We start from the raw sequence: 22,749 nt of genomic DNA, 5'->3' as shown, positions 1-22,749 counted from the left end.
CAGAGAGGGTTTAAAAAGGTGTTATTTGAGTAATGACTGGAAGGGGATGAGGGAGTCAGCCATGGTGATAACTGGGCAAAGAGTACTCCAGGCACAGAAACCAGGGCAAAGGTCCTGGAGTATCCCGGGAACAAGGTGGCCAGACAGGCCAGCAGGGGGTAGAGTAGCAAGAGAGGTATGTGTGGAGGCAAAAGGTATAGATTATATAGGGTTTAGGGGACACTATAAGAATTTGGCTCTTATTCTGAATGAAAAAGGGATCCATAGAAGATGGAGTAGGGTGTCATGCATGATCTGTTTTACTAAAATCAATCTGGCTGCTGAGTTAGGAACAGGCTACTGCGAAGGAAAGGGAGATCAGTTAGGAGACTGGCTACTACTGAAACTCAGATGAGAAATACGTACTTCCTACAAACTTTGACCATAATGGTACAGCAATTATTTTTTAAGCATAAATAAATAAATAAAACAAATCTGTCAGATCCTGCTAAAAGGAAATAACTAGAAATTATTAAAAGAGTTTACCATATAGATCTCTTGGCATATATTTACATTGCACAACACAAACAAAAAACATTTTACTCACTACAAAAAATACCAGTGTTCTTTTATCATCAGCTTTTCCCTTTAAAAAAGTTAATCCTATTGCAGCTGAAACGAACTATTCTTTAAAGAAATAAGCCAATATTCCTGTACCTCTGTTAATTAAATACTATTTAAGGAAAAAATTTACTTCTGTCCACTGAAAATATAAATATTTACCTTGGATTGTTGTCTCTTAGGTCATCCTAATTAACCATTCCTAAAAATCTCATTTCCTTCGGAGGATAAATTTTTTTCTACAAGTTTCTATTTTTATGATCTCGTTTTTTTTAAAGGAAATTATTTTCAATTGATACCAAATTTGCATATCAGCATCTGGGTCATTCAATTCAGGAAAGGGCAACCACAAAAAACTCCCACTGTCACAAACAACATGTTTCAAAAAATGTTCTTTCATGATACCAAAGAAACTCATCATTTAGTCCTCCTGGAAAAGGCAAATAACAATTCTTAACACTATGTTATAAGGATAAGAGAAAGAGGGCAATAAGTCAAAGATAGTCAATTTGCCTGGAAAGGGGCTAGGAAACATGGAAGGAGATAAAAATAAAAATTCATACCTCTAAAAAAATTTGCTCACAAAACCAAAATAAGCACAGTCTTATAGTATTTATGAAGGAAACAGAGAGTGAATATAAACAATTTACTAGCTTCAAAGATTCAGAAAGACATTCAGATTTAGCTTGGATTTTTTTAAGAGACTGACTCTGTGACAATTCTTTGGAAGAAATGGGTGTGTAAACTTACAAAACATAATACCGAATTCAAATTCATTAATTCATTCAACATTTAAGTGCTTTTCTGTGCCAAAAATTGCATACAGCATTAGAAACATAGTCTCTTTTCTCAAGGGCTTATATAGTCTTCATTTATCCCACAGTTACTAAGTATCTACTTACTATGAGCAAGATGCTAGGGATACAACAGCAAACAGGAGGCACGGGGACTCTACCTGCAAACAGTTTACCCCGTGGAAGGAGGGAAATGCCTCAAGGATGAGACACACATCTAACTAAACAAGGAAATTAACACTTACGTGTTATATACGCTGTTTGCGGAAGTGTAGAGAGCTTAGGGGGACGCAAACAAGGGAGTGATGGATTCAGCGCAGGAGGGAGGGGAATGTTGGGGCTCCAGATATGAGGTGACAGGAGAGCTGAGTCCTCAAAAGAGGATTACAAGTTCACCTGGCCGACCTTGGGGGAAGGGCTCCAAGCAGAGGGAGCAATTGGAGCAAAAGCAGAGAGGTGTGAACCTCTCTGGTCTATATGGTAGGCCTGGTATATGTGGTAGGCCTGGAATAGAGAGACATGAGTTAAGTCATGGAGGCTTGTGTATGCCCCCAAGTAAGACTGGACTTTTACTGGTATATATGAAAGGCCCCTGAAGGGTTTTAACAAAAAACCAGCACACATGAACAGTTTTTCTGCTGTGTGACACTGGCTTACACAGGAATAAAAAAAGAATAACACTAAATAATGATGTCACCATGAAACAACAAAGGAGACTGCCTAGTTAGAAAACTAAATCCCCTCAGGAAAAAAATTAAGCTACTTAATTATCCAAGCACTTCTGGAAAAAAAAAAGCTTTTAATCGATATCATGTAAAATTGAAGTAGAGGAAAGATTTGTATATATTATGGATTATAACATCCACATACCTATCTTGAGTTTGCTCAAGAGGTCTTAACTCTTTATTAATTGTATAAACACATCTGGGGCTGCTGACTGCTGTGCAAAAAGCAATGAAACTGTTTAGGAGAAAGTCAAAGGGAGAACCACGAGTAACAGAAGGTATTTCTCAAGCCAGCTTTAAAGGTTTCCAAAGTTCAAGATAATCAAGTTTTATTAACTCAGAGCGTTTAAAAGGTGTGTCATGGGGTGGAGTGAAAGAAGGAGGGGTTTAAAAATTATGATATACATAAACAAGTAACTCTTGAAGTCCCTGGGACGAAAATCACCACTTGAAGATCTCCCAATTAGAAGGAGAAATGAATACCTACCAGATCCAATTAACACAGACAGGGGAGGGGGAGAGGAGGGAGGGAGGGAGAGGATGATCACACCTGAAAATATAAATAGGGTGGGGGGCAACCACCCATCCAGAATCCATAATCCGGTTGGCGGTGCGATGAAAAAATCATTTCTAAACCTCACAGCTCAGACTCCACGATTCAGACATAAAGACCACGATTCAGACATAAAGGCAAGAAAATGTCACTCTCAACTCCAGAAGCAAGCCACCAGCCTCTATCCAATGGGATATGATCACACACTCGAATCCCAGAACTCAAGGACAGAGTACCATCCCCACACCGTACTTGAGGGGAGGCGAAGGATCCCCCCAACTCTGGAAGTGGGGAGCAATCACCCTCAGATCCAGCTCTAAGGGCGTCAATGCCCCCCTAGGCCAGGCCTCGACGAGGCCGAGACAGTGACAGCCTCAAAGACCCCTCCTCAACCTTGGCCGGAGCTGCCTCTACCCCTCGCACCCCCTCTTCCCCAACACACACCCTCCCCTACCTGATATGGCGGCGGCGGCTCCTGATCCGGCTCCGTCCCCTCGCCAAAACTAGCCCGGTCGGACTGAGACTCGTGAAGCAGGGAGATGTCATCCGAAGTGGGGGATTTGAGGCAGTTCCCCATCTTCTGGGGCTGGGGTGTGTGATCTGGGGAAGGGAGAAAGCAGTGGCGGGGTCGTTCGTACGCTCCGCGGTCAGCCTCGGTCAGCGAGGTGGGGTCGGTCGGCAGGCCGGGGTTCAGGCGGCGACGGCTCCCCCGCCCCCCGGCGCCGCCGAAGGGCCGCTCATGCCAACCCCCGGGGGTGGGGGCTCAAGGCTGGGCCGCGGGCTCCTTTGGGGTCGCGGCAGTAAGCCTCCTGCGAGGCAGCGACGTGGGAGGGGGGGGCGGGCGGGGAGACGAGACACTTCCCCACCCCGCCCCCCCGCGGGGCGGCGGCGGCCACGGAGCTGCTGGGCCTAATCCAGGTCAGGAGGTGGGGGCGCGACCGTCGCGGCTGCCTCAGCTGCTGCCTCAGCTGCTGCTGCCCCTGCCGACGCCGCGGCCGCGGGCCTCATCCTACTCCGCCTCAAAGAGGCAGCGGCGGCAGCCAGAACGAGGCCAGCTGCGGCCCTGCGTCATGCCGCCGTGCGTGCTCTGGTCCCGCCCCCAGCGCCGAGAGGCGTGGGCAGCCCAGGCTGGCTCACTCCCACACCCCCGCCGCCTCACAGCTGTCTCTGGCTGCGTCAGTTTCTGCTTTTCTCTGTTTCGGTTCGGTACCTGACTCCGAAAACTATCTCCCGTGACTCCCCACGTCCACTTCTCCCTCCGTGCTTGTCTCAGCTCTTTACCTGTGCACTGTTCTGACAGTCTTCTCACCACCTTCCTCCAAGGAATCTATAAACCACGGTTAAAATGTTAAATAGTTTCCCCTTTATCCTTTCAAGATAAAGTCCAAAGCTAACCAATGAACCCTCCCTACCTATCCAATTACTTCCTTATTCACCTACATCACAGAGAGATTCCTCTTTCAGTTTTATATATCAGATTGTTGTATTTCTTTCCATTTCCACCACCATAGTCCAAGCCATCATTTCTCTCCCACACTACGGCAATTACTCTCGGCTGTCTTCCTGCCTTCACCATTGCCCCATTCAATCCACTATTTGCAGTTGAATTATCTTTTTAAAATATAAATCTCATCGTGTCTTTCTCCTGCTCAAAATCTTCTATTATGACTAAATATTAATTCTTAAATGGTTGACAAATCTGCCTACCTCCCTAATCTGATTAGCCGCATTGTCTCCTCACATATTCTAAACTCTAGACTAAGTAAAGTACTTTCAGTTATCTAGAAGACTGTTCCCTCTGGCTGAGGCCTTTATCTATATTGTTTCTCTGACAGACACTCACTTCTCTCCACTCCGGACCTTCTACCTCCCTCAAGCTAACCGTCATTTCCACTCGTTCTTCCTGGACTCAACTTCATTTCCCCAGGGAAGTCTCTCCTAACCCTCCAGCCTGGGTTTGTCGCCTTCTAGGTGCTCTCTGAGCTTTTCCTCTGTCACACACAGTCTGATCTAGCTGAATCATCTGTCCTTCCTTTGTGCATAGTCTGGCACTTTGCCTCAGGTAGAGTAGGCTCTCTTCTTGGGTGGATAAACAACTAAAAAAAGCAATGTATGCAAAGGCAGGCAACAAGAAAGGTGAGAATGTTCCTAGTATTCATTCAACAAGAAGACAAGAAGTGGGTCTTGACTCCCTTTCTATTATTCACCACACACTGATATTTAGTTAGGTTTCTTTCTTTTTTTTTTTTTTTAATTTTTTTAAGGCTCCAGACTCTATTCTAGGCACTAGGAAAACTAAATTACCGACCTGGTTTGTTCCTCTTGGAACCCAGAGTCCAAGCTGGGCAGGCAAGTAAACAAAGGAGTTTCATGTGCTGCTGCCCCTCACCCCAACCCAGAGGAGAGCTATTAGACTATTTAGGTCAGTATCTGAAAGGATTCTCGGAGTCCTTAATCTACAAAATCACTATCTTTTTTAAATGCACTCATATCCCATAGTAAATATAACCTTTTTGCTGTGTAACCTCTTCTCTAAGACTTGCTTTCCTTCCCATTAATAGCTCCCACTTAAATAGGTGTATAACTTATGCCATGTTCGTATCAGAACCTTTCACACCTCCCACAAAATGACTGCTTAATTCTCCAGCTTAGAAAAGTGAAATTATTGGATCCTTTGGGAGGAAAATTTCAAGCACATGCCTCTTTCCCCCTATTGCCATTTTCCTTGTCTCCTCTAAACTATTGCAACAGCTTCTTAACAAAGCCCTTGCCTCTGAATCATCAATCTGTTCTCCATACTACCGCCATGAAAATGTGATTAGAGAGCATTCATAGACTCATGGTTCAGAAATTTCGCTTGGTGTTAAGGCCTTGCATCATTTGTTCCCATTCTTATCTCCAACTCCAACTAAGCATCCTACTTGCCATGCCCTCAATTTTCACTAGGCTTTTTCACCTCTGACCTTTTGCCATGTTGTTCCCTTCTGTTGAAATTCAGCCATTTTTTAAGACCCTCCTTACATACTACTTCATCTACGGCCATGCCACCCTGAACAAGACCCATCCCGTGTGATCTCAGAAGCTAAGCAGGGTCGGGCCTGGTTAGTACTTAGAAGGGAGACCACCTAGGAAGACCAGGTGCTGTAGGTGTAAACAATAAAAAAATAAGGGATTGTAAGCTGACAAGATCCTTGCAATCTATGAGGTCAACCAAGGGTTGCCTCGCCTAAAAATAAATAAGTAAGTAAATAAATAAATACCAATTCATGTAGCTGTCCTGGATTTCACTTAGTTGCAATATATGTAACAATATAAAATAAATGAGACTTATTGTATGATATTGAGTATAACTATATATCATATATGAATATTTTAATGCAATTTTAATATACAATTATAACTGCCATGTATTAGTCTAAGCCAGACACATAAGAACCCTGAAAGGTCTATATTGATATTCTTGTTTTGTAGAAATGGAAACATGGCTTCACATGGCTATTCAGAGGTAAAGCCAGGGTTTGAAACATATACTAGTTGTCTGTATTAAGTTATGGGAAATAACTACATCTTTTTTCATCCTAGTATTCCTCCCTCAGTGTGTAAAAACAAGAGAATGGGGGAAGACTTATCTTGAATGACTTTGGCATCCACATGTATCTTTATAAGGAAATAGTTATTCAATAATCTTTTTTCCTAACCCAGCTTTAGAAAGGAGCCTTGAGAAGTGCCCTGTAGACCAAAGTGTGACCTAATCACAAAATATAATTTAAAATCGGAAATAGTAACCAGGACTATTACAGTGACAAAGATTCTCCTTGACCTAACTCTGCCAGGCTCCTCTAAGCCCTCAGGGCCCTAACCTTGGGCTCTGTGCTTGGCCCACTTTTCCCAATTTTAGCAAAAGTCTAGCTGAGTCAGTTTAGCTGGAATCTCCCTCCTTTAGTATCTGACCACCTTGGCTTGCCTTCAGCAAAAATCCTGTCAAGTAGGTTTAACTAGAATTCCCCTTATCCCTGATGTTTCCTCTTAGTAATTTTCCATCCCCTGATTCCCACTCTGCTCCTTGCCCATAAATCCTCACTTGTCCTTTTTGTATTTAGAATGGAGTTCAGTTCTACACTGGAGTCTCTTTTCCCCTACTGCAATAGTTCTTGAATAAAATTTGCCTTCATCACTTAAACTTCTGTCTGGCTGTGGTTTTCTCTGACAGTAGATCTAATGCATAAGCAGATATGAGAGACATATTTTTTTTAAATAGACATTAATTTTTAGACCAGTTTTAGGTTCACATCAATATTAAGCAAAAAGTATGAAGATGTACCACATGCAATTTGCTCCCACACACACAGAGCCTCCCCATTATCAACCTCCTACAGCAGAGTGGTGCATTGGCTTCCACTCTGAATCTGCAGTGGCACATCACTGTAATCTTTGCTTATGTACTGGTCACTCTTGGGGTTGTACATTCTATGGGTTTGGACAAATGTATGAGGACATGTACTCACATTATAACATCATACAGAATAGTTTCACTGCCCCCAAAATCTTTTGTGCTCTTCTTATTCATCTCTTCCCTTAGCACTAACCCCTGACAAACTGATTTCTTTACTGTCTCCATAGTTTTACCCCTTCCAGAATGTCATATAGTTGGAACCATACAGCATGTAGCTTTTTTAGATTGTCTTCTTTCACTTAGTAATATGCAATTAGGGTTTCTCCATGTCTTTTCATGGCTTGATACTCATTTCTTTTTAGCACAGAATAATATTCCACTCTCTGGAAGTCCCACAGTTTATTTATGCATTCAGCTACTGCAGGACATCCTAGTTGCTTCCAAATTTTAGCAATTATGAATTAAACTGCTCTAAAGTAAGAGTACAGGGTTGTTTTTTTTTTTCCAATTTTTTCATTATGACAAAATACACTTAACAAAATTTACTACCTTAACCATTTTTAAGTGTACAGTTCAGTGGTCTTAAATGTTCATAATATTGTGCAACTATCACCCCATCCAGTTATAGACCTCTTCATCTTATAAAACCAAAACTACTCATTAAACCACAACTTCCCGTTTTCCCTTCCCACTAGACCCTAATAACCACCATTCTACTTTCTGTGTCTATGATTTTGACTACTCTATGTATCTTATATAAGTGTAATCATATAGTTTTGTCCTTTTGTGACTGGCTTGTTTCACTTAGCATAATGTCTTCAAGGTTCATCCATGTTGTAGCATATTGCAAAATTTCCTTTCTTTTTAAGGCTGAATAATATTCCATTGTATGTATATACCCATTTTGCTTATCTATTCATCCATTGATTGAACTTGGGTTGCTTCTATGTTTTAGCCATTATGAATAATGCTGCAATGTACAAATATCTCTTTGAGAGTCTGATTTTAAGAAGTGGAATTGCTGGGTGATATAGTAATTCTATGTTGCCATATTGTTTTCCACAGCAACTGTACCATTTTACATTCCCAAAAAACAATCTGTTTACAGGTGTTCGTGTAGACATTAAGTTTTCAACTAATTTGGGTAAATACCAAGGAGTACAATTGCTGGATTGTATAGTAAGAGTATGTTTAGTTTTGTAAGACACTACCAAAGTGGCTGTACCATTTTGCATCCCCTCCACCAGTGAATGAGAGTTCTTGGTGTTTCATATCCTCACCAGCATTTGATGTTGTCAGTGTTCTGGGTTTTGGCCATAGCAATAGGTGTGTAGTGATACTTCATTGTTGTTTAATTTTCATTTCTCTGAAATTTTCCTTTCATATACTTACTTTCCATCTGCATATTTTAATTGATAGGGTGTCTGTTAAGGTGTTTGCCAATTTTTTTAAAGAGCATGATTTATTTTCTTATTTTTGAGTTTTAAGAGTGCTTTATATTTTTTAGAGAACAGTCCTTTATCAAATATGTCTTTTGCAAATGTTATCTCCCAGTCTGTGCCTTGTATTTTTATTCTCTTGACAGTGTCATTTGCACAGCAGAAATTTTTAAATTTTAATCAAGCCAGCTTATCAATGGTTCATGCTATGAATTGTATTTAAAAAGTCATTGCCAAACCCAAGGTCATCTAGATTTTCTCCCATGTTATCTTCTAGGAGTTATATATACTTGTGGTTTACATTTACATGTGATCCATTTTGAGTTGATTTTTGTGAAGGACGTAAGATCTGTGTCTAGATTCATTTTTGCATGTGAGTGTCCAATTGTTCTAGGACATTTGTTGAAAAGACTATCTTTTCCGCATTGTATTGCCTTTACTCCTTTGTTAAAGATCAGAAGACTGTATTGTGGGGGACTATCTGGGATCTCTATTCTATTCCACTGACCTATTTGTCTGTTCTTTCACCAATACCATACTGTTTTGATTACTGTAGCTTTATAGTAAGTCTCACAATCAGCTATCACTAGTCCCCAACTTTGCCCTTCTCCTTCAGTAATTTGTTGGTTGTTCTAGGTCTTTTGCCTCTCCATAAAACTTTCAAAGTAATTTGTTGATATACACAAAATAACCTGCTGGGATTTTGATTGAGATTGAATTAAATCTATAGACCATGTTGGGAAGAACTGACATCTTGACAATACTGAGTCTTCTTATCTATAAAAATGAACTATCTCTCCATTTATTTCATTTTTAATTTCATTCATCAGAATTTTGTAAGTTCCTCATACAGATCTTATACATATTTTGTTAGATTTATACATAATTATTTCATTTTTTGAGGGGTGCTAATGCAGATGATTTTTTAGTTTTAATTTCAAATACTACTTATTCATTGATTGTATATAAGAACGTGATTGACTTTTATATAGTAAACTTGTATTCTGCAATCTTGCTGGAATTACTTATTAGTTCTAGAAGTTTTTCATTGATTCTTTTGGATTGTCTTTTGGATCATGTCATCTATGAAGTCAGTTTTATTTCTTCCTTCTCAATCTGTATACCTTTGATTTCTTTCTTTTTTTTTCTGTCTTATTACATTACCTAGGACTCCCAGTATGATGTTAAAAAGCAGTCATGAGAGGGGACATCCTTGCCTTGTTCCTTATTTTAGTGGGAAAGCTTCAGGCTTCTCAGTATTAAGTACGATGCTAGCTGTAGATGTTTTGTAAATATTGTTTATCAAGTCAAGGAGGTTTCCCTTTATTACTGGTTTACTGAGAGTATTTTTCATGTATGGTTGTTGAATTTTGTCAAATGTTTTTTCTGCACCTACTGATATGGTCTTGTGGTTTTCCTTCTTTAGCCTACTGATGTGATGGATTACTTTAATTGATTTTCAAATGTTGAACCGGCCTTGTATATCTGGGAGAAATTTCACTTGGTATATAATTATTTTTATTACATTGTTAGATTCTATTTGCTAATATTTTATTGAGGATTTTTTATGTCTATGTTCATGAGATATATTGGTCAGTAGTTTTTGTAATGCCTTTGTCTGGTTTTGGTATTAGAGTAATGCTGCCCTCATAAAATGCATTAGGAATTAGTCCCTCTACACTATCTGCTGAAAAAAACTGTAGAGAATCGGTATGATTTCCTCCTTAAATGTCCAATAGAATTCACCAGTGAACCCATCTGGCATGGTACTTTCTATTTTGGAAGGTTATTAATTATTGATTCAATTTTTAATAGATATAAGTTTATTTATTTCTTTTTATGTGAGTTTTAGCAGATTTTTTTTCAAGAAATTGGTCCATTTCATCTATGTAGGTTATCAAATATGTGGGCATAGAGTTTTTCATAGTATTTCTTTACTATCCTGTTAATGTCCATGGGATCTCTAGTGATTTTCCTACTTCATTTCTGATATTGGTAATGTGTGTCTTCTATCTTTTTTTCTTAGTTAGCCTGGCTAGAGACTTATCAATTTTATTGTTATTTTCAAAGAACCAAATTTTGGTTTCATTGATTTTCTCTATTAATTTTCTATTTTCAATATCATTGATTTCTGCTCTAATTTTTTATTTTTCTTTTGCTTACTTTAGATTTAATTTTCTCTTCTTTTTCTAGTTTCATAAGGTGGAAGCTTAGGTGATTGTTTTTAAATTTTTTTTTTTCTAATATATGCATTCGATGCTACAAATTTTCCTCTAAGCACTGCCTTTGCTGTATCCCTTTGATAACTTCTGTTTTCATTTTCATTTAGTTCAAACCATTGTTTAATTTCTCTTGAGATTTCTTCTTCAACCCATGTGTTGTTTAGAAGCTCACTGTTTAGTCTCTAAGTATTTTGGGATTTTCCAGCCATATTTCTGTTACTGATTTCTAGTTTAATTCCATTGTGGTCTGAGAGTAGACATGTACAATTTCTACTTTTTAAAATTTGTTAAAGTATGTTTTATAGCCCAGAATGTGGTCTATCTTGGTGAATGTGTTTCATGTGAGCTTGAGAAGAATATGTATTCTACCATTGTTGGATAAAGTAGTCTATAGATATCCATTAAATCTAGCTGATTGATGGTATTGTTGAGTTCAGTTAGGTTCTTATCTTTTTGCTGCCTGCTGAATCAGTCTATTTCTGATAGGCGCCAGATATTTAAAAGGAAATGTAGTTATTTTTCATAAAAATATGTTATTTATGTTAACATATAATGGGCTTAATATTGTTATTTTAAAATATATTTAATATATTTTTATATTTTGCTGTTTTATTTTCTAACATGATCTATATTAATTGTTATAATATATAAACAAAAATTCATTGTGGTTCTCAGTAATATTTAGGAGCATATGGAGACCTAAGATAAAAATTTTGAGAATTGCTGGCCTAAAGGCTTCCTACTCAAAGTGTGGTCAATGGAACAGCACTAGTGAAACACCTAGGAGCCTGTTAGAAATGCAAAGTCTCAGGCCCCACTTGAGACTGAGTAAATGAGAATGCATTTTACCATGATCTTCAGGTGATTTATATGCACATTAAAGTTTGAGAAACACTGGTCTGGGAGTGTTAAAAAAATCTTGACATGAATTCGTAGGATGACTAGGGGCAGCTGTGGAGGATTGAAGACAAAGGACTCAGGCAGAAGGGAGAGCTTAGATGAAGGCACAATAGAGAAAAATGTCACATACTGGGAAACTGAAAATATAACATATCTAGATTCTTGGTAACATTTTTTCCAATTTTTTTATTGTGATAAAATACACATAAACAAAATCTACCATCTTAACCACTTTTACAGTTCAGTGGTATTAAATATATTCAAAATGTACAATAACCAACATCCAACTCCATAACTCTTTTTCTTTTTTCAAATTATGTTAAAATACACATAAAATTTTATCATCTTAAGCATTTTTAAGTGTACAGTTCAGTGGTATCAAATATATTCACATTGTTATGGAGCCGTTACTATCATCCATCCTCATAATTTTTTTCATATTATAAAACTGAAACTATATCTACTAAACAAATTTCCAGTTATGGCTGTGCACAAGGGTTCCGATTTCTCCACATCCTTGCTAATACTTATTGTTTTCTGTTTTTATGATAGTAGCCATCCTAATGAATGTGATGTGGTATATCATTTAGTTTTGATTTGCATTTCTCTAATGATCATGTGCTTATTGGCCATTCACATATTTTCTTTGGAGAAATGTCTATTCAAGTCCTTTGCCCATTTTTGAATTGGGTTGTTCATTTTTTTGCTGTTAGTTTCAGGCGTTCTCTATATTTTGGATAGTAATCCCTAATTAGATGTACGATTTGCAAATATTCTTTCCCATTTTGTAGGTTTCCTTTTTACTCTGTTGATAGTGTCTTTTGTTGCGCATTTTTTTTTTATTTTCAAAAAGTCTAATTTGTCTATTTTTTCTTTTTTGAATTAAATTTGTTGGGATGACATTGGTTAATAAAATTATATAGGTTTCAAGTATATAATTCAATAATATGTCTTATGTATATGGCATTATGTGTTCACCACCTAAAGTTAAATTTCCTTCGGTCACTATATATTTGACCCCCTTTACCTTTATCTACTTCCTCCCTTTCCCTCTGGAAACCACTAAACTGTTGTCTGAGTTTTTGTTTGTCTTATTTGTTTGTTGTTTTCAGTTTTATATTCCACGTATAAGAAAAATCATATGGTTCTCAACTTTTTCTGTCTGACTTATTTTGCTTAGCGTGATTATCTCAAGTTCCATTTATGTTGTCACAAATGGCAATATTTCATCTTTTCTTATGGTCGAATAATATTCCATTGTATATATGTACCACAGCTTCTTTATCTAATCTATTGAAGAACACTTCGGTTGTTTTCATGTCTTGGCCACCATGACTAATGCTGCAATGAACATCAGGGTGCATATCTCTTTACGGATAAATGTTTCTAAGCTTTTGGGGTAGATACCCAGAAGAGAAATTGCTGGATGGTCTATTGTTTCTTTTGTTACCTATGCCCTTGTTGTTATAGCTAAGAAATCACTACCAATTCCAATGTTGTAAAGTTTCTGACCTATGTTTTCTTCTAAGAGTTTTATTGTTTTAGGTCTTACATTTAGGTCCTTGATTCACTTTGAGTTAAAATTTTTACATAGTATTAGCTAAAGATCTAACTTCATTATTTTGTATATATAAATCCATTTTTCTTAGCTCCATTTGTTATAAACACTGTCCTATCCCTGTTGAATGGTCTAAGCACCCTTGCCAAAAATCATTAGACTATATATGTGAAAGTTTATTTCTGGGCTTTCTATTCTATTTTACTGGTCTATATTCTGTCTTTATGCCAATACCACACTGTTTTGATTACTGTAGCTTTGCAGTAAGTTTTGAAATCAGGAAGTATGAGTTCTTCAGTTTTGTTCTTCTTTTTCAAGATTGTTTTGGCTATTCAGATACCTTAAGGTTTCATATGAATTTTTGGATAAGTTTTTCTATTTCTGCAAAAAAAAAAAAAAGTATTTGAGATTTTGGTAAGGATTGTAATGAATTTGTAGATTGCTTTGGGTAATACTGACACTTTAATAATAATATTGTCTTTCATTCCATGAACATAGGATGTATTTATTTATGTCCTCTTAATTTCTTTCAGCAACGTTTTATAGTTTTCATTGTACTGGTCTTTTGCCTGCTTGGTAAAGTTAATTCCTAAGTATTTTATTCTTTTTGATGCTATTGTAAAATAATTGTATTTGTAATTTTCTTTTCAAATTGCTCATTGTCAGTATATAGAAATGAAACTAATTTTTATGTTGACTTTGTATCCTGCTAAATTGCTGAATTTATTAATTATTTCTAAGTGGTTTTTTTAAAAAAATGTTTAGGGTTTTCTATATGAGTATCTAATCTGCAAATAGAGAACTTTACTTTATCCTTTAGATGCTTTCATTTCTTTTTCTTGCCTAATTCTGTGGCTAGAACTTCTAGTAGTATGATGAATAGAAGTGGTGAAAGTCGGCATTCTTCCCTTTTTCCTGACCTTCGAGGAAAAGCTTTCAGTCTTTCACTACTGGGTATGATGTTAGTTGTGGGATACTATATACAGCTTTTATAATGCTGAGATTGTTTCCTTCTATTCTTAGTTTTTTGGGTGTTTTTATCATGAAAGAGTATTGAATTTTGTCAGATGATTTTTCTGTTTCAGTTGAGATAATCATGCGTCATTGATTTATCTTCCTTGTTTTTTTTTAATGCATTTATAGCTAAAAAAAACTTCCCCTTAACACTGCTTTTGCTGAGTCCCATAAGTTTTGGTATGTTGTGTTTTTGTTTGTCATTCATCTCTAAGGATTTCCTAATTTCCCCTGTGATTTCTTCTTTAATTTATTGGTTGTTTAACATTACAATTTTGTGAATTTTCCAATTTTCCTTCTGTTGCTGATTTCCAACTTCATCTTGTTGTGGTCAGAAAAGATATTTTGTATGATATTTTCTTTTAAAATCTATTGAGACTTAATTTGTGGCCTAACATATGGTCTATCCTAGCAAATGAGCCATGTAAAGTTAAGAAGACTATGTATATTATTGTTGTTGGGTAGAGTGTTCTGCATATGTCTGTTAAATCTAGTTGGTTTATTGTGTCAAATCCTTTATTTCCTTTCTTATCTTTGTCTGGTTCTACCCATTATTGTGAGTGGGATATGGAAGCTTAAAACTATTGTCATATAACTGTTTATTTCTCCCTTCAATTACGTCAGGAGGAAAAGAGAAAAATGAAGGAAGAACAAAAAAGGAGCATCAGCTCTTTAAATCCCCTAGAAATTATTTTAGCTGTGTGGATTGCAACAACTGGGAGGCACAAAAATAATAGCCTCACCTTTGTCTGGACCTCTGTGATCAGAAGCAGCAATCAGCGATCAGAGCACAAATCCTTAATATTTGGAGGACAGGGTCCTTTTGGCCTACCCTGGCTACCACAAGCAGTGAGCAAGCTCTAGAAGTATGTGCCCAGTTGCCTGCCACTGGGGGCAGGGGATGGAGAGCAGTTACTCAGCTAAGAGCTGAAATTGATAAAATTAACAATTTACCTTCCAATTCTTTCCCTGGAGATTGTAAGCAGACCCTCAATAGACTCTAGAGTTCCAATAGTTATATGAGAAGGATTCTGCTAGTGTAATTGTTGTCTAGGTGGTGAGATAGAATCCTGAGTCTTCCTGCTTTCCCATCTTCCTAAAATCCTCTCGGTAACATTTTGTCCTCTAAAAAGTGAATTGTGGTGATTACAATATCTTTACAGTAAAAGCCAGGAGCTAAAACTGCCTGTAGTCTTCTGTTAGGGCTTTATTCTAAAGGAAATTTTTTAATTAAAAAAAAAATTTTTTCTCAAAGGCATCAGAAAGGGCAGTAAGTGGAATGGGCACTGACTTAGTGTATTGGACTCTGATGCCAAGTAAAATAACCTCTTAGTTGCACCACATCAGTGTCTACTCCAGGAAATACTAGGGTCAGGTTCCATGTGTAGTCTTGAGCATGAAAAGGCATGATTAATATTCATCACTTACAGTCCTTTACCCAGACTTGCACACAAGTTTATATGCTGAATGTAAATATAGAACAGTAAATAACCTTATCTTTCTCTAATTCTATTGCCATGATTTAATGAAGAAACAGGGGGAGGAGGGTTGCAAAAGAAGCATACAAAGAAAAGCCTTGGAGTTATACTCTTAGAATCATCCATTTGAAAATATTAAGTTGAAATGAAGTCTCCAGTTACTTTCTCTCTATACTTCTGGGACTTCCTCAGGAAAAAATGTTAAAATAATTTCTGAGTGGTTCGTATTCTTCATATCCTCTACATCAACCCATGAACTCCTCAACATTTTCCAAACATAGCATGCTCTCTCACCCTGCTTCCCCTTGGCCCACGTGCAGAAAGTCCTTCACTGTCTTCTCAGCAAATTCTCTTCAGCTTTCAAAACTCAACTCTAAGGCAATTCTCTAGGAAGCTCTCCTGATACTCCTTCTTCCCCACTGTAGACATTTCCTCCCTCTTTTGTGTTCCCCCAGTATTTTGCATACCTCTCTGTTAGCATCTAGCATTATCTATGAACATGTCTATCGACCTCATTAGACTGTGGGCTATCCCAGAATAAAGTTTATACTTTTTTTTGTTTATATCCTGTCTCAACATCTAACATGACATTCCAGGGATATTCCCGAAATGTTTATTGACTTGTGAATGAATGAATGAATAAGTGCTATAATGTATGCATCTGGAGGCAGAAGACCTGGGTTCAACTCTTGGCTTTACTATTAACTTTCTTTATGTGGCAGTTTAAATATGGTCGCAAATTCTTCAATGCTCCTACTATTAAGAGATGGTGTCTCTGTCCTTGTCTCTTGAATCTGAGTAGATTCTATGATTGTTTTAACTAATAAAACATGGCAGTTTCTAAGCCCAGGACTTAAAAAACTGGAGGCTTCCATATCCTATTTCTTAGAACACTGCTACTTGGAGCCCTTGGGTGTCATGTAAGGTGTTTGACATTCCTTTTGGAGAGACCTCATGGGCAGCTTTTGAGATAATATGCAGAGGAAAAGGGTCTGGCTGAACCCAGCCTTCACTCAGGGAGAAGGGCTTACCTGACTCTGGCCTTCCAATTGTCCTTGCCAATGTCTCAGTCATGTGAGTGAAGCTATCTCAGATTTTTCAGACCAGCCCAACTACCAGCGGAATAAATACTATCAACTGATCCCAATTCACAACATGTAGAGCAGAAGAATTGGTCATCCAAACCTTACTCCAAATACTGACCCACAGAATTGAGAGATATAATATTTTCTTTTAAAGCTACTAAGTTTTGGGATAGTGTGTTAGGCAACAGTTGATAACCAGAACAGAAGTTGATATCTGGAAATGGGGCACTTCTATAACACAAAACCCAAGTCATGCAACATTGGCTTTGAGATTGAACAATGGCTGGAAACTTGAAGGACCTCGAGGAGTCTGCTGGTGAAAGCTGGAAAAGCCTGAAGAGAATTGTTGATGGGGACTTGCAAAACAGTCAAGGAATTGGAAGTTATTGGAAGCTAGAGGAAGGTTTGGCAACATGTGGTAATTTGTGGTAACATGGAAAATAAAAAAGTATCTACTGAAAAAAAAAAAGTATCTACCAAGTTTCTAGGTAGAAAGTACGAAGTGTCACCTGGCTCTTTCTAGCTATCTATGATAAAAGATGAGAAGAGAGAGGTAAACTAAAGAAGGGCCCAGGCTAATATTTCTAGATAGCACAAGGATCCCAAAGGGACAAATGGCCTCATGATAAAGATCAAATCCAAGGTGTTGCCAGCAAATAGATCACAGGGTAAAGAAAAGTCAAGGATGCAATTGTAAAATCTTTTAAGAACTCAGAAAGATTTAAGGCAGTGTCTCATAGATCCTTTTAAAATTATTCACAGAGGGGAAAGTTCTGAGGATCTTAATGCCGTGCCTCATGGACCCTCTGTGTTAAACAATAGGGTTTCTAAGAGTCTCAAGGGTGTCCTACAGCAGCTTCACAGGGAGCCCAAGGTTGAGAAAAGTTATCTGAAAGAGAATTTGTAGGTATGTTTCTTGGATAATGGAGTAGAGTATAATTTGAAGGAAACTCCAATTTTAAAAGGATTACATTAGCTTGGCCTGAAGCTGACAGAAGCGGTACCAAATGAAAAGAGGTCTTTGGACTCCTAACCTATTATGAGCAGAGAGCAGGCTGAGAAAACTACTCAAATACAAAAATGAGCTATTTCTTGTGGAAAAAGGATGAACTTGAGAGCAGAATAAAAGTCACATAGACATATTCCCAGGGAGCAGAACTAGGTCTTAATTAAGGAACTGGCAACATATACCCACCTAGCTTTCAGAATTTCTATGCACCCATGATTGCTAAGTGCTTTCCATTCCCCCTACGTACCACCACCCTCTTTTGAACAGCAGTGTCTATTGCAGTTATCTTATGCCTGTCTCACCATTGTAGTTGGGTGTATAAGGGAAAGATAACATCTTTTTAGAATAGCAATCATCAGTTTAAAAGCAACAATGCTCAAGAAGCTACACCCTGGAGCTACCTTTAAGGAGCTTCATCCACACCTGGAACTTGTTCACATGATGAGATCATGGACTTTAAGCCTAAGTTTGCTGCTGTAATGGGCTGAATTTTGGGGTATGAGGACATGAATGTATTTTATTTGTTTGTTTGTTTGCTTTTTGCTATTCCAAATATATTTAATGCTCATTTTTAAAGATGAGCTGCCCCCCTCCTCCAATGTAACTGCATTGTATCTTTGAAATTAAGCAGAAAAACAAACAAACAAACAAACAAAACCCCAGTGCTCGTGACAAATATACAGAGCATTTACTTCTTCACTCTTGGTAAAGACTGAAACCAATTTTCAGGACCATAAAGAGCTATAAAGTCAACTGTTTTCAAAGACTTATTTATAGACTGCAGCAACTTTGTTGTCTTTCCTGTATTCAAAATGTACAAACTCCCTGCTCCTATGACATCCTCTAAATTCACCACAAAATCCTCAAGGAGTAGTGAAGGTACCACCTCTGTCATTACCACACTCTTGGCCACCACAGAAACCAAGAGGAGGTGAATGTATTTTTAAAGAATGTAAATAATTTGTAGCCAGAGGACAGACAGTGACAGATTAAAGATGGCTATAAATTATTTGATCCTCCTATGATTGACAGATGGGTATATGTCTCCTTCTCTGGAGTCTGAGTGAGTTCTATGATCATTTTGACCAATAGAATACTGCAGAAGTGACATTGTGCTAGTTTCCAAGCCCAAGTCTTAAGAAATTGGTAACTTCCACTTTCTGTCTCTAGGAAATGTTGTCTCTTGAGCCTTGAGCTATCATGCACCCTGCTGGAGAGATCACACTTAGACTCTCTGGAGAGGCAGAGGGGCCCAAATGAAGCCAGCTTTCTAGCCATTCCTGCCAAGGCTCAAGGCATGTGCGTGAAGCAAATGAATACTGCTAGGTGACCTCAGTCATCACGTGGAGTCAAAGAAGCTACTATCCTAGCCCTACTGAATTCTTGACCCATAAAACAGTGATAAGTAATAAAATGGTTGTTGATCTAAGCCACTAAACTTTGGGATGGTTTGATATCTGAGATCTCCATAACATTGGGTCAGTATTCTCTCCAGATCTATTTCTTCAGTTTGGGCAGTGTTGTGCTAGATTAAGTGAACTCTAAGGGCCTTAATAGCACTGATTTTTCAGTTTGATGCAGTCGAGGGCAGCTGGACTACTCCAGATGGCATTTAGACATTCATTGAACCACCAGAGGACATAAAATATATTTAATTAGATATTCAATAAATATTTTAATGAGTTTTGAAGGATGAAGAACTGAGTAAGTAGACATGAATAAAGAGAAACTTCAGACAGAATGAACAGCATATACAAAAACCTGGATAGTTTAGGAAATTGCAAGCACTTTGGAATTGTTAAAGAAACAAGTACAAGGGAGAATGGGGGAGATGAAGCTGGAAAGCTGGACAACAGCCAGATGGTGGAGAGACTTGTGTGTCTGGCCAAGTGTTTTAGGCTTATCTGCAGACCCTAGGGACCTCAAAAGGAAAATTATCATGGAATCCTCAGTCAGATAAATGATATTATCCTTCTTTCTATAGATACAGAAATTATGTGACCTGTCCAAGATCACATAATTAGTAGGTGGCTGATCTAGGATTTGAATTCATGTCTAATAGCTTTGAAACGATATTTTTAAAATTTTCAGAATATAACTTTATTTTTTAAAAAATCATTTTGAGTACATTCTATGTGCCTGAAATTCTATAAAGTACAAGAGATGTGAAAGTAAATGTCATAAGCAATCTGAATTGCTTATGATGAATTTTTCTTGGAGTAAATAGGAGAAATGATTAATTTTCTTTGAAGAAATGAGTAAAGCTTTTCAGAAAAGAGGACATTTTATTTATTCATTTATTCATTTATTTATTTATTTTCCATCTATTATTCATTTATTACTATTTTAAAGTAGAACTAACATTTATTGAGCTCTGTTTTACATGTATTATTTTATGTCTCACAACAATCCTGTAAAGTAGATACTATTATTTTCCATTACTATTTCTAAAGTAAAGATTGCTTTGGTAAGTTGCTCAAGTCTCACATATAGTAAGCCTAGATTGGATCCTGGTAGATCAGATATTATGCTTTTAACTATAAGCAAAAACATTTAAACTGAGTTTTAAGATAGGGAGAAAATCTGTGGGCCAAAGGACACTGAAGAGAGAAAAAGACATGCAAATATTTAATGGCATGAAAGTCCACTGTGTTCTAAGAATAACGTTTCAGGGAAGCTGGAACTTAGTGAAAGAACATTGCATGTGTGGTGGTGGTATGTGTGCTGTGGGGATGGGGGTAGTAACCATAGAGAAAGGATGAAAGAATGTTAGGAGAGGGTGTTTAGAAAACAGTTCAGGGCCAGTTAATGGAAGGCCTGGAATGCTAGACAAAGGAGTTTGGACTTGATCCCGTGAGCTATGAGGAGGCATTGAAGTTGTTTTCCTTTTTTTTTTTTAAAAAATCAAAAGAGTGCCATGGTTAGGTGTGTATTTCAGAAATAACAATCAGTCTGGTTGGTGGCAAGGAGAAATGGATTGAATGGAAGAGATTGGAGCCATGGAGAAGGCAGTCAGGATTCAGTTGCAATGGTCTGATATCTAGGCCTGAACAAGGATGGTGGTCGTAGAGATGGTGAAAAAGAAATCAAGGAACGTGTGCATTAGTGTTTATTTTCATAGGTAATATCTATTTCCTATTGGGCATAATATTTTGAAAAATGACTAAATGACACCTGTTTTTTGCTTGGAGAGGCTTGGATAAAAAGCTTATTTTTCATAATTTGGAAAGACAGGAACTCTGCCTACAACTCAGACGTCCCCCTCACAGAGCAAATCAGGCACACTGAGGCCACTGGAGAACACACATACCAAAAGAATTTGAATACTTCAGTGTTTTCCTGGCCTTCCCTTTTGTGACACTGTGCTGTCTATAGCTGTTTGTACTATATCTACTTCTAAGACAGAACTCCACCTGCGTTTTAAGAACATGCACATTTCTGAGATTTTAAAATGTCCACTGAGGGCCACAGAACTTGACCCAGCCCAAATAAAATGGAACAAAGGCTGAGGCAAATCCCACATTCTGCACATCCTGCCTTGCAGCCTTAACAAACGTGACAAAGGAAACTTGCTGACACCTCCAACTCTTTTCAAATCAATTCCATTTGCCTGGAAAGCTCTCCCTCCCATTATCCCCCTCTATGATGCAGCTCAGATTCACTTCTTTCAAGGCAGTCAGATATGCATTCCTTTCTGCTCCCACAATGTCCTTCATATTTCTCTATTATAGCATTGTCATCTGTTTAATAACTGCTTGATTACTTATCTTTCTCGCTCAATCTGTATTGTGAGCTATTTAAGGCTAAAGATTTAATTTTGCTCATTTACCTCCAATGCCAGGCAAGACATCTAGCACATACATAAATGAATTTGTTAAAATAACTTTCAATCAGCACATAAACACATGATAAAAATCTTCAATTAAGGAAATTCAAATGAAAAAGACATAATGTTTAAAAAATAATTTCAGTTACAAAAGTAATCGAAATAATATATTCACACTATTTATAAAGGCAAATAATTTTATAACGCTTATGATGAAAACCTGTGATCTCCAGCCTTACCCACCTTTAACCTCAAACCCCCTCTTCAAACTCTTTTAGCTATTTCTTCTGGTATTTAGTTCCATTAAAAGATAATATGCTTATACTGGTTTTTCTTTTGATTTATCAATTTTAGACATTATCTTTTGAAATCTTATTGTGAAAGATGAGAGTCAGTCTTCTTCCATCACTCTAGGCCCCAAATTCCTCTCCCTAATATAGTTAAAATATAATATTTGACTAAATCAAAATTCACACTTCCAATTATTTTAAGTATTATTTACTGATAAGATAGCACTGTACTATAATTATATTTCTTTTCTTGTATATACTTTTCTTATTGGATATATTAATAATTTCATTTTTTTATTTGCTTAGTACTCTATGTCATGGTTTTCTACATTATCAAATATGTCAGATATGTCAAATAGTCGCCTGACTATGCAAGTAGGCGAGTAGAACAAGTGGACCAGAGGCCTCACCATTCAATAAGCAGACATTCATTTAAGTTTCTTATTTTCGGTTGGCACTTCTCTCCTCCTACTATAGTGCCTAACTTCTCTGGGCTTTGGCCTGTCAGGTGTAATTTTCCCATAAATTAAATCTGAGAGATTTAGGGAGATATAGGAGTCTGGTTGGATGAGTTGGGAAAAGGGACCTGAAAGTCTAACTTCACTCTACACAGATGTTTAACCAATCTCCAGACCTCACCCCTGCCTTCCATAGCACACTGTGCCTCAAATTACTGAGCCTTTCTCAAGAGGTAGTACAATGTAGTAGTTAAAGGAATGGACTTTGAAACCAAATTGGCTGGGTTTAAAATTTGGCTATGTGACCTTGAATAAGTATTTGACCTTTATACTTCAGTTTCCTCATTTGTAAAATGGCAAAAATAATAGTACTTACTTCAAAGGACGTTGCGAGGATTAAATGAG

At 37.4% G+C, this 22,749-nt stretch overlaps 1 protein-coding gene and 2 pseudogenes across 1 annotated transcript in view; 2 read left to right on the top strand and 1 right to left on the bottom strand.

The window, feature by feature from the left end:
• The window catches only part of RNF11 (ring finger protein 11), a 32,993-nt gene extending 29,261 nt beyond the window's left edge, over window positions 1–3,732 (bottom strand). Inside the window, exon 1 of the mRNA XM_006919179.3 lies at window positions 3,127–3,732. Coding sequence (XP_006919241.1) covers window positions 3,127–3,249 — 123 coding nt within the window. The 5' untranslated portion in view covers window positions 3,250–3,732. The remainder of the gene's footprint in view (window positions 1–3,126) is intronic.
• Window positions 3,733–5,703: 1,971 nt separating this feature from the next.
• LOC112485914 lies at window positions 5,704–5,822 on the top strand (annotated as a pseudogene).
• An 11,218-nt stretch (window positions 5,823–17,040) lies between these two features.
• LOC102880694 overlaps window positions 17,041–22,749 on the top strand; it is a 19,418-nt pseudogene continuing 13,709 nt past the window's right edge.

The sequence above is a fragment of the Pteropus alecto genome, unplaced genomic scaffold (genome assembly GCF_000325575.1).
Source record: "Pteropus alecto unplaced genomic scaffold, ASM32557v1 scaffold25, whole genome shotgun sequence".
Lineage (NCBI taxonomy): Eukaryota > Metazoa > Chordata > Mammalia > Chiroptera > Pteropodidae > Pteropus > Pteropus alecto.
Note: the sequence above shows the minus strand (reverse complement) of the source record. Positions and strands in the feature narration are given on the sequence as shown.